General features: G+C 28.7%; 1 protein-coding gene across 1 annotated transcript; it reads right to left on the reverse strand.

Moving 5' to 3' along the window:
• Nucleotides 1-2,700: 2,700 nt before the first annotated feature.
• LOC107456718 (Translocon-associated protein delta) lies at nt 2,701-14,459 on the reverse strand. The gene is made up of 6 exons (XM_016074664.4): nt 14,241-14,459; nt 13,016-13,134; nt 11,549-11,623; nt 8,477-8,566; nt 7,682-7,747; nt 2,701-2,857 (listed from the first exon to the last, which is right to left on the reverse strand). The coding sequence occupies exons 1-6, from the start codon at nt 14,293-14,295 to the stop codon at nt 2,753-2,755; spliced, it is 510 nt and encodes a 169-aa protein (XP_015930150.1). The 5' UTR covers nt 14,296-14,459; the 3' UTR covers nt 2,701-2,752.
• Between the last annotated feature and the right edge of the window lie 7,613 nt (nt 14,460-22,072).

Raw genomic sequence — 22,072 nt, forward strand, 5'->3', positions numbered from 1 at the left:
TAAATAATAAAAACTTTAGTAACCCTTAACCAATTTAATATTTTATTGCATATTAAAGCAAAAAAGAAATTTTAAAAAAAATACCTAAAGAGATCATTTTAGTTCATTTTAATGAATAATATACATGGTCTAAAATGAGGAAACAACAAGGGAATAAAGTCCTGTATTTGCAGAGATTTGCAACCGTATTGATCTGCATGCCTTTAAACTAAAACTGGAGAAATTTTATCAGAAGGAGTTTAGTCCGATAAAAGGCGATTCAGGAAATTCTATTCACTAGAAAGTCGGAACAAGCAGCTGCTGTACAAGATGAATATGAGAGTAAATGTATAAGAGAAACAAATAATAAAAAAAGGTCACAAAAGAAAACTATGTAAAGCAATGTTATAAAACTACCATTTTTAATTGTGAATAACAGAAATTTTGTTTTAAAGGTATTTAAATTTTAGAAAAAATGGGTGTCTTAAACAATAAAATAACCAGGATCAATTTAAAAAATAAGAAGCAAGTTGTGTTTATGCTACTATTTTTAATTTACTTTATATACTCTTTTTCAGTGTTGAGAGTGCTCCTTAATTATTTACATAACTGTTGAACTAACTGAAAAACTATACTAGATCATTGCCAGAACTAGGATGTTGATTATCTTAAAAAAAGATGCAAAAGAAAAAAAAAAATCACAAATCAACATAAAAAGTAAAAGTGCCCAAATGCAAATTCTTATATCTTGAAAAACACTATTAACACTTGTTAGTTAAAAATACTTAAAATAATAAAAATTATTACAAAACTTAGGCTAGTTTGTAAGAAAAGAAATTTGTCCACACGCTAAATGCTCTTAAAATTATATATATTATTCAAAATTTATGGTTTACTGAAACATAACCAAAAAGTGGGGGAAAGGACTCAAAACCGATGAATGATATCCTATGCAGGAAAAGCAACCAAATAGGGCTTAAAAATAAAAATTGTCATCAGCATCCTTGCCCTAGAAGTTTTATTAATTTCCCACTTGTGGACGCAAATGGTAAACGTGATCTAGATAGTTTTCCAGTTATCCACTATCTCTTCTTTGGTACTAGAACCCGCTATCATTTAACACTTTAAAACCTAGCCAGGTTCTCGAATCTCCAATCTATTTTTATCAATAAATAAACCCACCATCTTTTTATTGGTCCTTGAACCCGTTTTCATTTTTCTGTATTCGAACCCACTATAAATTGATCAATAATTCAATCCACTATTTTTATAGGTACTCGAACCCACAAACATTTAATAAGTACTTTATGCTACTATCATATGATCATTACTTTAATCCAGAATCTTTTTTATCGGTACTCCAACCGGCGATCATTTGAACATATTTCGAACCCTATTTCTTTCAATTGGCGATCGCAACGCTCGAATACGCCATCTGGGGAGAGACCGGTTTCATGCCTTTGGCCCTTCTCCCTTCCATCTCCTCCTCTTTTCAGTTGTTTAGGAATATACTACGATATTTTCCCTTTTCTTAATATTTTTCTTTTTTATTTAATAAAAATATTTTTTAAAATTTCCGTGGTGTTTATCCTTAGAACTATATTTAATGTAGTTTTCAGTTCCATATAGTTTTCCAACTAAAAAGATTTTAATCTATATGAAAATCAAGAGTGAAACTAACGTACTTCCTTTTTCTATGACTCTCCAGATGTTGACTCAAAATAACTGATAAATGGATTCCCACATCTTGGAAAAGATCACCAGTGTCCATCAAATGTTCCTCTTTCCGAACATGCTGTATTGTGACTAATAAGTTCATATGAGAACAAGAGTAGAAATGTTACTACAGATAACATTTCTACTACATTGAAACTTACAGAGGCATTAAAATCCGAAAACACCAGCCTTGTAGGAACTGTAAAATGCTTAAGAGAAATACCAGTCTCCGTAAAAGTGTCCAAATCCAAATTGCATTAGACTGCTGTACTAACTCATAAGGACATCAATCTAACTGTTTATCAGGGGGAAAAGATGAAAATGTTTTGCTAAGTAGTCTTCATCCAACTGATGAAATTACAAATATTTCAAAAAAATAACCCGATACCATTGCTTTCTACAACTAAATTTGGTGAAGACAGCATTTTGGACCTAGCTGCTATCAATGCTTGGGTTTTATACAAAGCTGTAACTGGAAAGTCTACTAGTAGACGCCAATTTATTCAAGGCCTAATTGAAGAGATCCGAGAAAAATTTGTTCACTCCTAACAGAAAAAAATATCACAGGTGTACAAGCAACCACTGAAAACGACGAACAACAAGTTAAGTGTAAACGAGTTCAATGCCTTAGTTCAAAATGTGAAAATAAAACGAAAGATGTTTATTCAAGTTCTATTTGAGGTAAATGTACAAAACATATTACTAAATTTTGTGCTGAGTGCATATAATAAATTGGATTTAAAAAATTTGAAAAACAAGTAAATAAGAGTAATTTTTTTAAAATTAAAGTCTTGGAACAGCAGAATTCTCATAATATTCCACACTGATTACATTGAGCTTTCACAGCAGTTTATGGGAATAAATTAACAGCATTTCTGAGAAAAATACAGAAAATCAAACCATGCATTTAAATATTTTCACTGTTCTTCTTATATTTTTCAAATTAGTTATTTCAGAGGCACCTAGTCATTAGTGCTATAAAAATATGCAAAAAAGCAGACAATATTTTTATTTACAAATTTATTAAAATCATCGTTAAGTACACATTAAGAAAATTTCAAGAACATAAATTTGCTTTTTGAGTAAAGGCAATATACCATAGGACCATACTTGTAGCAGCAGCAATGAATTCAGTAGATACCATGGGACCATAATATGTACCCTAAAAACAAAGCAATTTTAAAAATTAGAAATAATTCTCAATGATTCACATTTGGTAAAGTTATATCACAGAATTAGGATTCAGCATATTAAGGCATTTATTAATAAAACAAAAAAAAAATATTTTTTTTAAAAAAAATAATGTTATTTATTTTAAAATGATTTTAATCTTCACTAATTATAAATTATTGGAAAAAAATCACCCTCAATAAGTAGTACCTTATTCAACTAGCAAACATGTGGTCTTAGACTACTCATTACAATTTTGATCCTCTACAGAGGAAATGGCTTTCTTTGGTAGCCCATACCTGCCAACTCTTCCGGATTTTCCGGAAGATTTTATTTTCATATTTAAAGTGGTAGTAAATATATACTATTTTTTCTTTTATAAACTTAATTTTTAAATGATTTTGATCACCACTATTCTCACAAAAATTAATCACATATATTAATGTGCGTTACTATCATGGTTGTCAACTTAAGTTTTCTCAAATACAACGTATTTGTTTGCTTAAAATTTAAGTTTTAATTCCATTTTAATACCACTGGAAAAAATGATAGTGGAAGGGATTAAAAGTTGGCAGGTATGGTAGCCTGAAAACTTGCATGTGAGGTTGAGCACTTTATAATAGGAAGATTTAATGAGGTTCGGCCTCATTACAGGCTGATCAAAGAATCTATCTAGTTGCTGCCAGTGATGCTTGACTTCAGTGATCTACTGGGAACCACATCTTTATGATTAGTCTATAGTGTTTTTTCCCCAGAAAGTGAAAAGATTAGCATGTATGGTGATGCAAGGATTTTTAAGAAAACCTCTTTTTAGAAATTTAGTTATCAAAAATCTAATAAAAAGAAACAAAAATGAAAAATATTGGTTATTTTGGAAAAAATAAAAGAAATATTCCTTCTAATCACTTTTTTTAAATTTTTTGCTACAATGAACAATAATAAATTTTCTGTATCACATCACAGACCCTAACTAATTTATTACTTAAGAGACAAGGCCTTCACTCACTTACTCCTTACCAATTCTCCTATTCCATTTGAAATTATAAAGCTAATTATGTTCTTTATGAGATAAATAGTAAAACCAAAAAGGTTACATTTTAATATTTTGTAATAATTGGATTAATTAGAATACTGACAGTTATGTAAAATAGCATGTTTTTACCAAGATTAAAGTTTCAACTATGTATTCGATTTCATGTGCAAGGAAAAACTAAAACGAGTTTCATTTTGATATTACTTACTTGTGTAATAACCCAATTGAAAGTTATGCTAAGTAAAAAATTGCCTATAAGACAGAGGTCTCAAATTAAGGCAAAATGTTTCTTAATAGATAAAGGGAAAACTAAGAACGTTTTATTCTGATGCTTTGTAATTGTCAGGTAAATTAGGAGTAGTAATCCCTCTGACTTGGTTTACAATAATGCAAAAGACACATTCCAACCAAAATAAAAAGTTTCAAATGTGAACCATATGTTTCATATTAAATTATAAGGATAAACTAAAAAGAGTTTTCGTTATTTGACAGTGTTAATTAGTCTAATTGACAGTAATGCAAATTCCCACCAAGTATTTGGCATATCACAAACTGATTACAGCTTTTGTGCCATCAAACCACAAAGGGGAAAGTTAATACAGGTGGACAATGTGGAACCGTGAAGCTATACCAATGGTATAGTGGTATACCGTGGGTTTGTGTAGCTATACCAACTGGCTGTTGCAAGCAAGTCCGAAAATGATTTTGAATCCTCTAATTTGAACTTAAAATACTAATGCTTCAGAATCCGAACAACTCTGTCAAAAGCAACAGGAAACAACATAGAGCCAGGATGTGAAGAGTTCATGCAAGCAGACCAGTTGGTAGGTGCAGATGACTAGTCAATTATAATATTGGCTAAGTTTAAAAATTAAATTTACAATAATAGAATCACTACAATATCAAAACCACCCATAAATTAAATCATTATTGCAGCTGGTTTTATAAAATAAAACTCTTGGAAGGGACATGACATAAATCAACTTTCTCTTGTCTCATAACTAATAAATTTTTTCCCTCAAATTTTGCAAAATACAGATAAGTAACTCCAGTCAGCCACCACTGGCAGAGGTATTTTTACACTTATCGGTGAGATTGAAGAGTCAGATTTAGATAAGGAGGAATATCATTAAAAATTAATATAAAAATTGCTTATGAATCTGGGAAATTCATTGCATTTCCACCACCACTCAATATCACATACCATCACGCATCAGCAAAACAGTCTTGTGTGTATTGGTACATCTTATTACTCAATAAGATAAACCTTCTCAGTTAAAAAAAAAAAAAGAAAGTATAAAGCCATCACAACAGTCCTTGACCAAGTTTAATTAGTTTTTGTTCATGTTCTACTATGATTCAGATAAGAATAAAAGTTGATGGCGCATTTTTACATTTAGTGAGGAAAATATGTTAGCTAGCAACATACTTAAACAGCAAGATTTGCATGTCAAAGATAAATTTAAAATTCTACAAATCTACGACAAACTTCCCAAATGTAGTCAACATGGAGTAGCAACTAAATTAAAAACTTTTCAAGCTGCCAATTTTCAACATTCCAAAAGAGGCAAAAAATAATTCTGATGAAATGAAAAAGAGAAAAAATTATTAATAGGACATGAATGTAAAGAAAATCAAGAGAAATCAAAATTGTTTTGCTGGAATGATTCAAAAATATGCATGATTGTAAAATTTCCCTGTCAAAGGCAATTTATTTTTTACATAAAGACACAAGACTTTGCTAATCTATTTGGAAATTCTGGCTTTAAAGAAAGTAAACAGAACAGCAAGATACATATTCTGCATCAGCTGAGAATTAGAGTAAAGGATATATTGATTGAAGATTATAAAACAGGTGAATTTTTTCATAAAAATAAACTATAATTATTTTTCTTTGTACATCCAGAACACATGTTACAGATTAAAAATGAATCATCAAATGTAAAAATAGTTAAAGATTAACCATGCGTTATGAAATATTTTACACTATGTATCAAGAGATAATAATTTAGAAACTTCAGGAGAAAAATCTTTTCAAATTCCAAGAAAAAGAGAAGTCTGTTTTGGAGAATAAAGAAATAACAGTTCCAATCCTGTCCTCCCGAATAGAATCAATATCAGAAAAGCAAACAATAAACTTACAATAAACATTACAGAAAATATGAGATAATATTTGAAAGTTACAAAATATGTTTTAAATTAACTTAACCTATTTAAGGAAATTATGAATCTGAATTATTTTAAATTCTGCTAATCAAAAAACAATACACTAATATTTTTCAAATTATAAATTTTAGTTAACAAGTAAATGTGAAATAAAACAAAAAAATAAAATATAAATGCATTAAATAATTTAGCTTTCAGTGCATTAGCAAATTTAAACCTAGAAGCCTTGTATTTTTTCTTCTAAAATTTGGATATGCCAGTATATAAAATCAGTTGCTTTATAAAATTAAACATTGTCTCAGAATAAATGTGTATTTAAGAAGTGGCAGGCACTATAACACTATACAGAGTGTGGCAAAAAACTAAAAGTTATAGCAGCACAGAATAGAAGTAAACTATTTTTTTTATAATTTTTGTGTGTTGTCACCCACTTCAGTTATAAAATCTTTTTTTCAATATATCTCTTAGTATAAATATTATTTTTCAGCTTTTTTACAATGTCAAGCAATAGATCTGCTATAGAAATATTTAGGCAACTAACTCAAAACTCCAGGCAAGGAATTAAGTTTCTTATGCTAGGGAATACACTAAACCACACTAAAGTTAGGACTCTCTAAAGCAATCGCTTCAGCAAGAATGGGATAGATTAAAGATAAAAGACTTGCATCCATTGCTGAGAATTTCAACACGCATTTGGATCTCTGCATTGCTATAAAAGGCAGCTACTTTGAAAACAATTAAATTATTATTTTTTTAAAAGTCTTATTATTCTTATTATTTCTTATATTTTGTTAAGTTTATTTTACGTAAATTTATAATGAAAATAGTTTAGTTTTTCTTGCTGCACCCTGTATTTTTATAAAAATTACACAAAACTGACATGCATATGACCGATTTTATAATATAATTGACTGATTATATATAACTAACTTAATAATATTAGTGACTCAAACAAGATTATACTAATAAAATTTATTTGAGATCTAAATTACAACTCAGTGTTGATACATCCTACTAAGGAAAATAACAATGGAGTTTTTGTAGTTATAATGTTGGACTAAAACTGTAGTGAAATGACAATTAACATTGAGTAAGCTGGTTAAAAAATGCCAAGACCTAAGTTTTGAAAATTATTATTTTTTCTTTTTTGTATACTATAAGCACCAAGTTTGTAAAAAAACAAAACAAAAATGAATATAAATGTAACTGAATGCCGGAAAGCAGAACTAGTTTCAGGGGTGCACAGTATTGCATTTTGGTCTATCTCATTTATATAAAAACAAAAACAATGCTTTTAAGATCTTTCAGCAGATGATGTAAAGTAATTATATTTAAAAAAAATTTCATTAGCACTATAATAATTATTGATACTTTTACTCAGGTTAATTTTTGTATTTTTGTCAAGTTTTTCACACGGCATCAGTGTTGCATGGCTTCAAAAATATTGCTGCATATTTTATAGAGCCCTAACTACTTTCGATAAAGATTATTAACTTCTGTTATAAAATCATAAAGAAAATACTAAATTTCAGGCATATTACTGAAGAAAAAAAATATTCTAGATCTAAGCTAAGGACTCCTGAATTTTCAGAATATTAAATCAGGTTTTATACCTACCCTATGGTAAAGTGACAGGAAAAATGCAGATGGAATGCTTGATGCATCTTCACTGTTGCGCTGTGCCTGCATGTAAAAAATATAAAATTAAATCAAACAAAACAGTTTGAGGAAGCATTCTAGCACTCAAGAAAACAAGACTAATATGGCTTCTGTAGTTTAGCAGTAATAATAAACTCATTTAACTCATATGTACAGTAATATCATATTTGCTCAAGAAATATCAAACTTCTTCCTGTCTCAATAACCTGTGTATTTCTATACTTAAAGATGGGGGGGGGAGACAATTTACATTAACAAAAGATTCAATTTAAACAGTTGTACACTATCGATAACCACTGTAAACATGTATGCAAGTATGTATATGTATGTGTGTATATATATACATATCTATATATAAATATATATATAAACATGCACTCATATATCTATTAGATATCAAACTCAAGCATTGCAATATTAATCTTAATATTCTTTCTACTATATTAGGGTAACCGGAAAGTAATGTCGTTTCGGTGCATTTGATATCTCTTACCAAGATTTTATTTTTAATTAATAATGTTTCATCCTCGTTAGCAACAACCTTTCAATGCCGGATTGAAGGTGAATAAAAAAAAATGAATTGGTTTTTAAGACTAACAAGTATTTAACTCGCCGAAACGACATTACTTTTCAGTCCCCATAATATTTTGATAATTACAACTTTACCAAGTGCCTGTAAAGGGAATACTTATTAAAACTGTTTATCTCATTCGGGGCAAGAAAACTAAAAGATGTTATAAGAAAAAAACACACCTTTCTGATAGCAGCATATCCTTCTTCATCATAAACTTTCACGCCATGTTCACCACTAAATATCTGTTCTGCATTTTCAGTCCAGCTGAACTGAAAAGATATTTCATTCCATCAGATTTAAAAAGAAATATGTGACGAAAGAGTGAAACAAAATTCTAAAATATTTACATTCTATTAAATTCCACTAAAAGACAAAAAAAAAGGAATATTTTTGTTTTGTAAATAAGCAAATCATAATTATGGCAATTTATTTGATTACATTCTTCCAAAACAAAAGCAATAATTAAAAATATGAGCTAACTTATAATTTAAATACTGATAAAATATATCAAACTGAATCATATAACATAGAAATCTGATAAAATATATCAAAAAATCATACTTTATAATTTATCAATTTGTATTTTAACGCATCATAAACAAATTTAGATTACAAATTCTTAAAAAAAATAACAATACAGTAGAGAAACATTTATCCGGTATCCAGATAACCGGGAAAAAGTTTTCTCGGTTTTCCCGCCATTTTAAACTAGAACAATTATGAAAAAAAAGCGGAAATTGGACTCATCCTTGAAATTGAGTAGAGGAAAATGTGAGGAAGGGGAGCATTTTTTCACCCGTTTACCCAGAGAAACATCATTTCTTCCTTGACCTTGAAGATCTTTAGATTGAGAGGAGGCAGGGAAGGGAGGAATGTTTTATTTTCTCTTTTAGGCCGTCAATCAAACTCAAAGGAGTGGCATGCTAGTGCATAGCTGCCAACCTTAGGAATCAAAAATTAGGAACACTATATGCGACAAAATTATACGCACTAATTACAGGAGTAAGACAAAAATTTAACTATTAAATCATAACATTAATAGACATATATTTAAATATGTAAATTAGTAAAACAAAATTATAAACACTATCTTTTGTGGGAAACTTATGATATTAATATTTTATAATTAGGAATACCGGTATAATAGATTAAAAACAAACATTACCTATTAATATATAATTATTTATCTCCAAATTATAAAACACAGGTAAATAATAATCTACATCATAAACAAATATTTTTGCGGTTTTGGATGTCCTAAACTGGTTTTGGACAGGACACGTGGGTTTTACTGTCTTAAAGTGTCCAAAACCTTGAACTTTGGAAAAAGATAAAAATTCTATAGGTGTAACCATTGTACACATAATAATTACATGTATCAATAAATATTTGATATTTTTTATACAATTTACTTTAACTTATTAAAGGAAAATAATATAATATGAAAAGGTTTATAATTTTTGAAGATCCATAATTCATTGAACAACAAAATTGAATACCTTATCCTTTAAATATAAATATGCTTTAAATACTGATAAATAATGTTTTCGCATAAGGATAGATAAAGCAATATTAAAAAGTAATAATTTTTTAAACAAAATACTAAATTTGTTTAAAAATTAACCTTTTACTTTTCGCAATATTTTTTTAAAGGAATGTTATAATTTCTGCATCACAGGATGATAAAAAAAGACATCTATTTTAATGTATTAACAGTTTTGAAGGGCATAACATCAGTTTCAGTTACTGACACTGGTGATGTATCACCACTATGCTAAAAAAATCGAACATGAATGAAATAAAAGTATTCTTGACTCGTACTATAGAAAAATAAACCTGTTTATGACTAACCAAGCACTTAGTCCCTATTAGCTTAACCTGCATGGCTAGGTCAAACTTCAGTTATGTACTATTGAATGAGAGGAGCAATTGAACTTGATTACCGATTAATCTTTCTTTGTTTAATGTTTAAATTGAAGAGTCAAACAATATTAATAAAACATTAGACTTTTAAAAACAAATATTCTCTAGTAGATTTAATTATCAATATGCTATTAGTTTTATGTTTATTTTACCTTTAAATATTGTTCAGATAAAATTGTGACATAATTTTTGTAAAAGGGTTTTGGACAGTTTAAGACAGTTTTGGACAGGACGGTTTAAACCGTGGACAAATCCATTCTGTCCTAAACCTTGCCAACTCTGGTTTAAATACTACAAAGAAAAATTTTCAAAAAATAATAATATAGTGAAATAATCAGCAACAGCTATTGGAATAGTATTTTCCAATAAAAAGCTACTAAAAATTACTTTAGCACAATAATCACAGGATGCGTGCTTGTGGCAATCAGAAAAAAAGGATTGGTTTAAAATCAAAAATTTTATGAAAATTCAGATTTTTTATAAAAATATCAGATTGGATTTAAAAATTAGGAACAAATCCGAAAAATTCTGAACAGTTGGCAGCTATGCTAGTGGTGGAGAAAAATATATTTATCTATTTGACACCGATTAATAAAAATAAAATCTTTTCCTGTCGAATAAATTCTGACTCCTTGGAAGTGCGGTATCATTTGCAAGTTTTTCGTAATGTGGAATCACATCTGCTTTAATTAAAAATAGAATTGTTTATTAATTTAAACATACGATTATTTTATGAAGCGGATTGCAGTTTTGTTTTTCTGATTCCACTAGCTCCTACGATTTTACAACTTTTGTCAGTCCTTGAAAAAGCTAATAACTACTAAGGTGACTGATAAGGGGATTAGTCTAAATCATTCACCACTAAACCATTTTAGTTTGAATAACAGACAAGAAATGCTAGACAAAATGCAATGCCAACTTGCTTCAAATAGAAGTTATTAAAATTGTACTTCAAGAATATAATACATGGCTGAAATCGTTAAAAATTATTAATTCTTTTTTTCTCTTTTATTCTAAGTTGTAAGTTCATCACTACATTAAAAAAAAAAAAAAACATTCCAAATTTTTAAGTATTTAAAAAAAATATATAGAATAAAGCGTACATTTTAGAAGCTACAGCATTATATCTTAAAGTACACACACTTGATGAAAGTAATTACTATGTGCAGAACATTGAAATACCCTTTTTAATGACGAAGATCAATATATTTTTATCTTAATATGAACATAAGTTCATAATGAACAAAAAAATCAAATCATGATAAATGAAATATAAATTTCCTTTTAATACAATACACAAACAATTACAAAATATATTGAAAAACTACCTGGTATTTTAAATTATCAGGAGATTTTACAGCTGGAACAGATTTGCCAGATTTTTCAGCATATAAAGCAAGTTCCTGCATAAAAAAAAGAAACAACCACCTATAAATCATAGTACTGATTGAACTATTCATGTTTAAGTATAAAACTTTTGGTATAATATCAGAAATGCAAATTTTTGTAATTATTTTAATTTTAATTAAAGAATTTCATGTGAGTGAGGTTTTTAATAATTATAATTTTTATATTATTGCAAAGATATACAATTATATTAAAACCTTAATTTATTATAAATTGAAGACATTTATATACTCAAATTATTGAAGTTTAAAACTGCTATGTTTGATGTAAAATTATGTTTATGATATAGAATTTACTTAAAATATTTGTATATTTTTAATCTCATATCTTTTTTTCATTGGTTTATGTATTAAATCATCAAAGAAATAAACAAAAAGAAAAGCTTGGCATTATTTGGTCACTTGATTGAATTATAATTGATACATATAAAGCCATTAAAATATGTTTTGTGATACATAAAAACAACACTTTAAAGATTCACTTCTTTGAATATGAATTAACAATACAATACATTTTTATATAAAAATAAACAAAACTGAAAATACAATTTGTTTAAAAAATAAAAACAAAAGCATGATAAATAATTTATGAAAATAGTAAATTCACTTCTTAACCCAGCATTTAGCCATTTCTCGGCAATAAATTACCATAAACTCCGTTTAATTCTATGTAAGGCAAGGACAGTGGATGTCCCTTTGTTTATGAATGATTTTTCATTTAGCTCTTTATGGACAAAGGTCAGAATTAGAAAATTCCAATAAAAAAAAATAATTTTAAAAATATTTCTATTAATATTCTTTAAAAATTTCTTAAATGAATTTTTTTTTTAAACTTTTAATTTTAAAAGGGAAAAAAAGGTCTATTGATAAAATAGGGCCAGAAATTTACTAGTTTTAACCTCCTAAAATACTTTTAAAATTTTTTCACTATATTCACTACACTAAAAAAATTGAGAGTAAGTAAAATTTCAACTAAATTTTTTTTCTTCTTCAAAAATAGCAATTAAGGCCTTAAACTTATAGTTAATGAGAAAACAACTAAGAAATTTTCCTACAGACTAATATATAAAGCAGCTTTAGGATTTTGGAGGAACAACTAGCTAGTTTTTAAATGATTAAATACCATTTCAACTTGAAAATATCTTTATTATTGAATAAAAAATTGCTGTACTTTCAAACTCAATTTAAATTTCCTAATTAAAAAAAACTTTGGAACATTTTATAAACTTTTATCAAACTACATTATTTCCGTTGAAAGATTCCTGTTTGTTAACCATGTGTTTCAGAAAACAAAAAATTTTAACCAAAAGAAAGAAAAAAAGAAGCAAAATCTTTAGAAAAATATAACAATGCATACATTTTCACATTAAAAGTAATAAAATTAGTTACCTTAACATATGGAGTACAAGAAACAGAAATTTCACTTATGAGAGCAACCTCAGACACCACCATGCCATCAGTAGTTGTGTAAGTATTTTGCTCCACTTTCGGACTTTTACATATTTCACCTATCAAAAACAAAAAGCACTATGCAATATTTTCACTATTTAGATTTATTGACTGCATTAAGGAATTTATGGAATGAAAGAGACATTTTGGAATTAAATTTTTAGAAAATTTAGAATAAAATTTACCAAAACTACAAAAGACACAAGTTTTCAAAAGATTTTTAGGAACGGTGAATGATGATCCACTGTACCTCATATGGAAAAAGAAATACTGAAATTTTATACAGACTATACAAATGCAAATAATTTTTAAAAATATAAAAGCTACAATACTTCTTTTCTGGAAATACTTAAAAGGGAGTAATTCAATCTCTAAAAATTAAAAAAATTACTTTAATCAGCTCAAAAGTTAAAATCTGATCAAAATGGCTTCCTTGGTATTTCCCATGTAGTTCTTTTATTTGTATATAACTAGTACTATGCTACCAGTTACGAAGCTTCATATGAGCAAAAAAATACTGGATAAAAATAGATTTAAAAGGAGGTGGTCCACTGCACCCCATTTTTCCCTTATATTAATTTACATAAAATGTCTTTGCATGCATTACAAATGGGTGACTATATCCACAGGTTTTTGATAGTTTTAAACAGTTTTTGATGCTCTTTTTGGTGCTTATCAAAAACTTTCAAAACCTAACGTTGGATTCTATGAGCAATAAAAATACTTTAGTTAAAAAGTTTTTTTGCTCATTTACAGAAATTGTAATTTTTTCAAAAGACCAACATATGAATTTTCAATGCTGTTGTTGAAGGATCAGATAAGAAAAGATTTTTAAAACAGAATCAATTAAGTAAGGAACCTAATCTTAAAATAAATAATGTGTACCAAGGCTTTCTTTTTTAGAGTAGGAGGCTACAAACAATTTTAAGTGACTAGTTTTAAAGCACAATTTGAGAAATACCCTAATATCATATATCTTATAAGAAATATAAACGTAGAGCATTGAAATGCAATTTAAGCACAAGATAGTTTTATAGAAAACTATAAAATCAAAATATCTGAAAGCATAGCAAAATTTTTTCACCGAGACTATAATTAGTATTAAGATAAACTTAAAGTAACCGGAGATATTTAAGATTTATTTTAAAATTCTAACAATTCTCACCTAATGCACTGTGAAAAATGAGAAGAGAAAATAGTTGTAATAATATTAATGACATCTTGAAATCAAACTTATGAATAAAATTTAATTGCTAAAGATTTTGATTTAAATTAGATATTCTAGAGGGGCAAGATACACATCGGCAAAAGCAACGTCACGTCAACAATACAAGTAGAACATATTTTGTTGCACGCTTCCGGCTCTCTGTTTCTATCCGTATTTATTATCACCAAAAAAATCTGTTTTTTAATCATAGTAACCTGCGTGGAATAAATGGTATTTTCTACACTAGAGAACGCTGCGAGCTCTTGACTGCCTACATTACCTCAACGTGATCTTTGTGTTTTTAGGCTCTCGTGAACAGTATTTCCTTTATACGTTTATTTGTTAACTGATTTATTATTTCTGTCTGAAAGAAGAATCATCTTTTGAAGACCTGTCATTCTAAAACATAAGAATTGTCATTTGAAAAAAGAATCGTTATAAAACATTTCTTACCTTGTAAACACTATACCAACTTTGAAATTCAAACCTAAATGATAATTTCTAAAATGAAATTTATTCGATGCTCGAACAATTTGTTAATACTAATGTATGATGGTTCACGGCTTGCATCAAAAACAGACAGTAATAAAAAAATAAAAAGTGGCCAAATCAGAAATGCCGGAAAAGCAATTTTTTTTTCAAATCTATCAACCATGTCACCTTTTTCAACAATACATTTTCGAATAACTAAAACAAATTTTCCCTTCAAACTTACCAGAATTACTTAATATCATTAATATCTTATGAAATACATCAGATTTGAACTCAGAAATTATATAATTTTTTTCTTTTATCAAAAGCAAAATTAACTGTTTGAAAATATCGCCTCGCAGAATACGCTGTAGTGAACAGCTGTATACTTCTTTACCGAAAGTAGACAAGGTCAAAAGTTTTAGATTGTTGTTGTTTACATTTATATTGAAGTCCCGCAGTGGACTGATCGTTAAGACACGGTTCCCAGCAGATCACCGAAGTCAAGCATCACTGGCTGCGGTCAGTGTGCGGGTGGGTGACCACTTGGATCAGTCTGCGTAGGGACCGAGGGTGTGCGGTATTGGTCCTCGTTAAACTGTGCTACCGTAAAGTGCTCGACTTCGCGCGCAGGTCATCGGGCTACCGAAGCGGGGGTGCCATCCCCTCCGCAGAGGATCAAAATTGTGATGGCATGTCTTCGGATCATCCTCTGGGATGTTTCCCAGACCGTCGCCAATAGCCCATTGTGCAGCTCTAGTGCGACGTAAATTAACAACAACAACATTTATATTGAAACCACTATTTATACGATTTTAAGAACTGCTGTTCTGATCATTCACTATATACTGATCATTCAATACATTTAAGTGCTGTAGACGTGCGCTCGAACTACATACAAAATCAGTGAGACGATTTTGGTTAGTTTACCCTCTCCAAATTTGTGAAGGGTGCTTTTTCGCCAAAAGCGATAAATAATTTCTACTTAGTTGCTCTCTTTACTTAACTGATTACGCACGACGCATATTTTTCGCATGCAGTGTGAATACTACTTATAGAACCAGGCTAGGAGGGTAATAATGCTCATAATATTGGAAAACTGACAATTTTACCATTTTAATTATTAAAAAAATTATTTCTGTTCGAGTTGAAGTATATTATTTCTGAATACTTCTTCTGTTTATTGGAGTCATCAAAAAATTTATTCGCAATCGCAACGCCATCTGGGGAGAAGACCCGTTCCATGTCTTAACCCTCTCTATTTCCCTCTCCTCCTCCTCGCAATGCGCAATGGTATAGGAATGTACTATGGTATTTTCCCCTTTCCTATCATTTTTTGCATTTAATGGTCACAAATGACTTTTAAAATTTTCATGACGCTTTCTTTTGGAACTATGTTCAATGTAGTTTGCAGTTCCATTCCCAAGTAACACCTAATATTAAATAACATCAGAAAACAGTAAAATTTTACGTTATCTTGCACAACTTCTAACATTCGAAGAATACAAAAGATCACTTTTTGCTCTGCTTTTTATAATATTAGATTCTATGCAAACTAATATTATCTAGTTCTTGCCGTAAGATTATTTTGCATTAGTTTTAATACTATATAATATTAAATTTTGTAATTGCGTTGTTTCTTATTTTTTAAAGTAAGCAGGAGGAAGATTTGGATGGCAGTAGAATAATTCTGCAATATAATTTTTCTTAATTTTCTGCATTGCTGTGAAGCAGTAAAACATAGAACAGTAGTTTTATAATGGCTATCCATGCATTGTTTACTTAGCAATACGGAAATACTAAATAAAATTATATTAGTGCTCTGCTACCATCCACTTTCCTCCCTCTTTCTCAAAAGTATATCTTATGTTCAGCTAAATTCTTGAACATTTCAAATTTATTTAAGAAATAATACTATATTACAACTTTTCATGTTATTTTTTTCTTTTCTTCAGACATGGGGTTTTCTGTTGTATTTTATATCATTAATAATTTTCAAGTCTTTAAAAATGTATTCATAAATTTTTTTGGAAATCAGCCAATTATATTAAAATCTCAATTGAATTTGGTAGTTTGTAAAACATGTTTTATAAAAGTCGTTCAGCTCTTTGTAATTTCACAATTGTCATTATTTATATTCTGAAATTATAATAAAAAACCACAGTTCATAATTACCAAGTTAAATTTACATTTGAATTTAGTGTAAAATTTATCTTTAAACTTTTTTTTCTATTTAAATATAGCTATGTTATTCATTTCCAAAAATATTAAAATAAAATTATATCTCAAATTTTTAAATTCTTATTTTTCGTAATAATTGAGACAATAAGTAAAATTTTAAAATATTCAAATTACTTACTTGCAAACACCTTTTCACTTCTTTTTTCACTGAAATTAAATGGAAAAATGCTTACATAACTTTATCATTTTAGAATCTGAAATTTTACTTAATAAAACACTTTAAACAAACGCAAAGGCACCGGTAGAAATATTTTCAGGGAGTGCAACCAGGAAAGTCTTTAATATTTTTTATTAAAACATTTGCCAAAAACTTTTTGTAATGCAAAAATAATTTTACTTTGGCGCATCAGAAATTTTTAGCGATTCGATAATTAGTTAAAGCTACTATTTACTAACCAACAATTTTAGTCAAAAAACTCAGGTAACATTTAAATTTCGAAACCAAAAAAAAGTAGCAAGCATTGTATTTTCTTCAAAATTAAATTTGCACAAACATTTAATTGCGTACAAAAATGAGACAAAAAAATAACACCTTTTTTTTACTATAAGTTGCTTTTTGTATTAATGATTCAAATTTGACTACCATCCGTTACTTTTTGAGAATTCTGCTATCACAAAATTTTTGTTCAAAATCAATCAATTCCATTGTTTGTATTTTGTTGGTAAGAGATTATGCATTATAAACATAGTAAAAACAAAAAACAAACATAACATTATGTGTAAACGTCTTAAATGGGACTTTCTCTTTAAAAAAAAGAAGATTCAATCTCACAACATGTTTTCATTAAGAATATACAAGACCTATTAGATGAAAGTTTAAGCAATATTCTTTTCTACATTGATAGGGAATTTTCATCATAATGCAAATGTTATTCAGCTTAAAGTTAAAGAACTTTTCACAATAATGATTATTTTACAGCTATATTATTTTAAGCATGATAAAAATAAAAGAGCATAAGCTTTTGGTCTCAAATTTCAAATGAATAATCATGAGAAAATTTCCGAAATTTCCGAATAAATACAATGTTGATAATAAAAATACTCACAAGTTTGAGATAGACTTTAAAATCAGCGTTAAAAGAAAATTGCGTCCGATATCATACTGAAAGATTAAAAATAGCCTAATTTTAAATATATTCAACTGTTTTCGTGACACTTAACCACTATTTACTATAAAGACTTTCTAACGCTATATTTTATAAAATTTTATCAATGCAAATATCATACCTAACAAATCAAATTTTTTAAAATGTTGAAGATTTATTGCAAAGTTGTAGAAAAAATTACACACTACAGTAATTAAAAAAAAATCCATGATAAACATAACCATTTCACAGCATAATAATTGCATTTAAAAACAAAACGCACTATAAATTAAATTTCGTCCAATTTTAATGCAATACATTACCTTCATTGTTTAAAATTAACATCAATAGCCTTCTAGTAAAACGCAAGTTAAAAATACATAATTGCTTTTAAAAAATATATTTTTTCTTACGATTTTAGAACTATTTGATACAGTTTGAGTTTATTTTTCCAATTGTAAGTCTTTATTTACTTGAAATTATATTTTCAAGCGGTCAATGAATGCATTTATGAAGCGTTCAGCAGCAATTAAAAATGTGCGTACCATGCAAAACAGGGATGAATCTCACAGGTTTTCCTCTTTCTTCAAACTTCAACACCACAATCAATATGAGGACTTTCCGCCGTGACAGATTTAAAGTTTTCCTTGCTTAATATCCCCACTGTTTGCTTCATTCGCTATGAGGATAGAACTTAGAACTCCTAGCTTTCTATCAGAATGCGCAATTTCCCCCATTTGTAGTATCCAACAGTCCTTCTCAAAATTGGATTGACTCCGAGAAGAAGCTTCATTCGAAGAGACATTTGAAAACAAAGAGCTGTAGCTGAAACTATAAAATAAAATAAAATAAATTTTGCTATGAAAAAACCGAATTTAAAACTATTTAACATTGGATATTTATTTGAAACTTAAATTATTTAATTTGAAAAATTGCAATATCCTTAACAATGAAATTCAATGGGCAAATTCCGGTATCGATACCTGCGTCAAAAAATTTCGGCAGTGCCACATAAAAAAAAAAAATTAAATAAAATTAATAATAATAACACAGTGGGAAGGAGAATAACTAAAAGAGTTTAGCTCATAAATACCCCAAGCAAACTATCACTTATTAAAACTCATTAGGTTTCCAACATTAGGTTTCCATAGTCACCAACTCATTAGGTTTAAGGAAAAAGTGGCTAAGACATTATAGTCTACCACCAGTTGAAAACTTAAATTTTCAGATCTACTTTTAGTTGGAGTGAACATTCAGGCATATTCTGATACAAAAATATATCAAATTAAATGATTTAATTTTTATACATCGCACAAGCTTATACGAAGAAAACAGGAAAATTTCGATTGTTTTTTGAGCATTTTTAATAAAATGGGGAGATTTCCGTATCGTGATCTGTGGCCGAATAATCGCCAAGTCTTGGCAACTTCCGGGCAGCCAGCAAGAAACTAAAAGAAAAAAAAGCACCGCAGAAAAAAGGAACCAACTCGAAAGGCATAACTCGTAGCCACCCAACACCTCTTAGAAAAGAGCAGACCTCAGCACAGGTTACCATAAATATCCTTTAGTAGTCCAAACGTAATGACATATTTTGTATTTTCAACCACTGCGCAGCTTAGTACCCCGAACGTAATGACATCTTACTTATTTTTCATCTACTGCGCAGTTAACTTCGTCTCATCGGACTACTAAATTGATCAGTGCTGAGGCCTTCCTTCTTCTAGGAGGCGTTGATCCACCCCCGGGCAAACATCTACTGTCAAAACTGTCTACCTATGGCAGCACTTATTCACATTCTTTCACCATTAGCGTGTGATAAGGGAACAGAGTTCATAAGTTAAAGTTCAATAGTACTATAGTGTGTTATGATCTTCAAACTAATTGAGTTTTCTTTAAGTTAGGAAACTATAAGAAATTCAGAACCGCATTAAATATAGTTCTGAAATAGAGCATCATGGAAATTCCTTAAAATAATTTTGACAGTTAAAGGCGAAAAATATAATGGAAGGGGGAAATATCGTAATATGCTCCTATATACGAATCATTACTAGAAAGAGTAGTGGAGAGTGTAAAGACATGGATCCAGTCTTCTGCCCAGAAGGCGCATTCGAGGATTGCGATCGCGAATGATCCCTTTTTTACAGATTTTCCATATTGCAAAATTAACCACATCAAGGGCTCCGGCAGAATAATATAAAAGGGGGTGCAACCCTCTAACCAACTACCCCTCCCCCTCCCAAAAAAATTAAAATTTTCCGTCATTGCATCTTGTTTTGTTATTGCATACTTTCATCTGTTAATTTTTTTCAAGATACATTTTTTCATTGTTAACGAGGTATTTAAAAAAAGGTATGAATTTCTTGTACTTGCAAATTTTGCCAGTAGAAACTGTACTGATGGCGCTGGCATAGCTACTGACTTTGAAACACAAATAACTACAAACAGTAGTTTCGTATACTAACGTGTTTGTACACGCTTAGCATTGGTATTTATTGTGTTGATGAAGTTTTACAGTTGTGATAAGTCAGTTTGCGTTATACACCTTTGTTGAACTGAATAACTAATAGAAAATATAATATTATTTATATTTTATTTAATGAAATTTAAAAATATAGCTTAGATATCTACCAGGTTCGAGCATGCTCTGTGTGCATAAGAAAAGAATCAAAGATGACTCAGAATTCATTGAAAAAGTTATAAACAGATTTAGACAGCAAACAAGACTATTACAATTCTTGTTTGATTAAACAATTTTTTAATTGTTATGTATTAATTATTTGTTTTTGAATAAAAATATTTTTAATAAATTTTTATGCCAATATTGTTTTTCTGTATCGCTTTAATTATTATTATTTTTTTTTTTATTATAGCCAGGAGGTTGCAAGTGCACCCTCTTGCACCCCGCTGCCGGCGCCCTTGAATCGCATGCATAGTTTTGTCAGGAAATAAAAAAATGCTAACTTTTCAATAAAAAAAAAATTGAAATAAGTTTAAAATCTTTAAAAGTTCGATCCTTTCCAATGAATTTCATTTATATACTCCTGAAGGGTAAACAAGAATTGGAATTTTTTCACTTTTTCCTGGAAAATGACTTGGATATATCATCAAATTCCCTAAAAAGATAAAAAATAATTGAATAAAGAAATTGGATCATTATAGTTGAAGGAAAAAATGGTAATATTTTCCTAAACCACCTAGAAAATTTTTTTAAAAGATTATCTTCTTGTAAAAAAATTATAAGCAATTCACAAACTGTCCGGCTCTTTGTTAGTGATATACGCTCTCAGTGAAGCTTATTGGGGACTAAGCCCGTTTTTAGAAAGTTGCAACATATATTATGGAATATCTTTGTATTTTCTTTGAATTTGATGGTCAATTTTTAATATAAAACACGTTTCAAACGATCACTTCATTTAGATAAATTATGAAAAAACTGCCAACTGTCCGTCTCTATGTTAGCAATAAATATATGATCTTATTGAAGCTTGTTTCGAACAAAAGAAACTTTTATAAAAATTTTTTATTTCTCTGCATATCTTTGTATTTTCCTTCAAATTGACTTACACTTTTTATATAAAATAAGTTTCAAGGTTGGAATTCAACTGCAACAGTCTGTAGACACACCACTCGACAGTTACGATGATCTTAATTTCGGGAAGTTACGATACTAGTTTTAAATAGATATTTAAGTGAAACACTGATTTAAGAAGAGATTTTGTTATCTATTTCTTCCCACAATCTCTAATGACGTCAGAATATATTTATCCCATCAGAAATTTTGCACTGTAAGTAAACAAGAAAATGGAAACTACTAACATATCTCGCGTAATTAAGCTTAAATCAAATATCCATGGTTATTTTTCCACTTATATTTTTTTAAATATAATTATAATTTAAATAATAAAATAAATATAATTTAAAAAAAGCATTTGAGAAAACACTTTTAATTGTGTTAACCTTCGTGATTTAACAAAAAGAAAAATGATCAATATT

This window comes from Parasteatoda tepidariorum, chromosome X1 (genome assembly GCF_043381705.1).
Source record: "Parasteatoda tepidariorum isolate YZ-2023 chromosome X1, CAS_Ptep_4.0, whole genome shotgun sequence".
In the NCBI taxonomy this organism is placed as follows: Eukaryota; Metazoa; Arthropoda; class Arachnida; order Araneae; family Theridiidae; genus Parasteatoda; species Parasteatoda tepidariorum.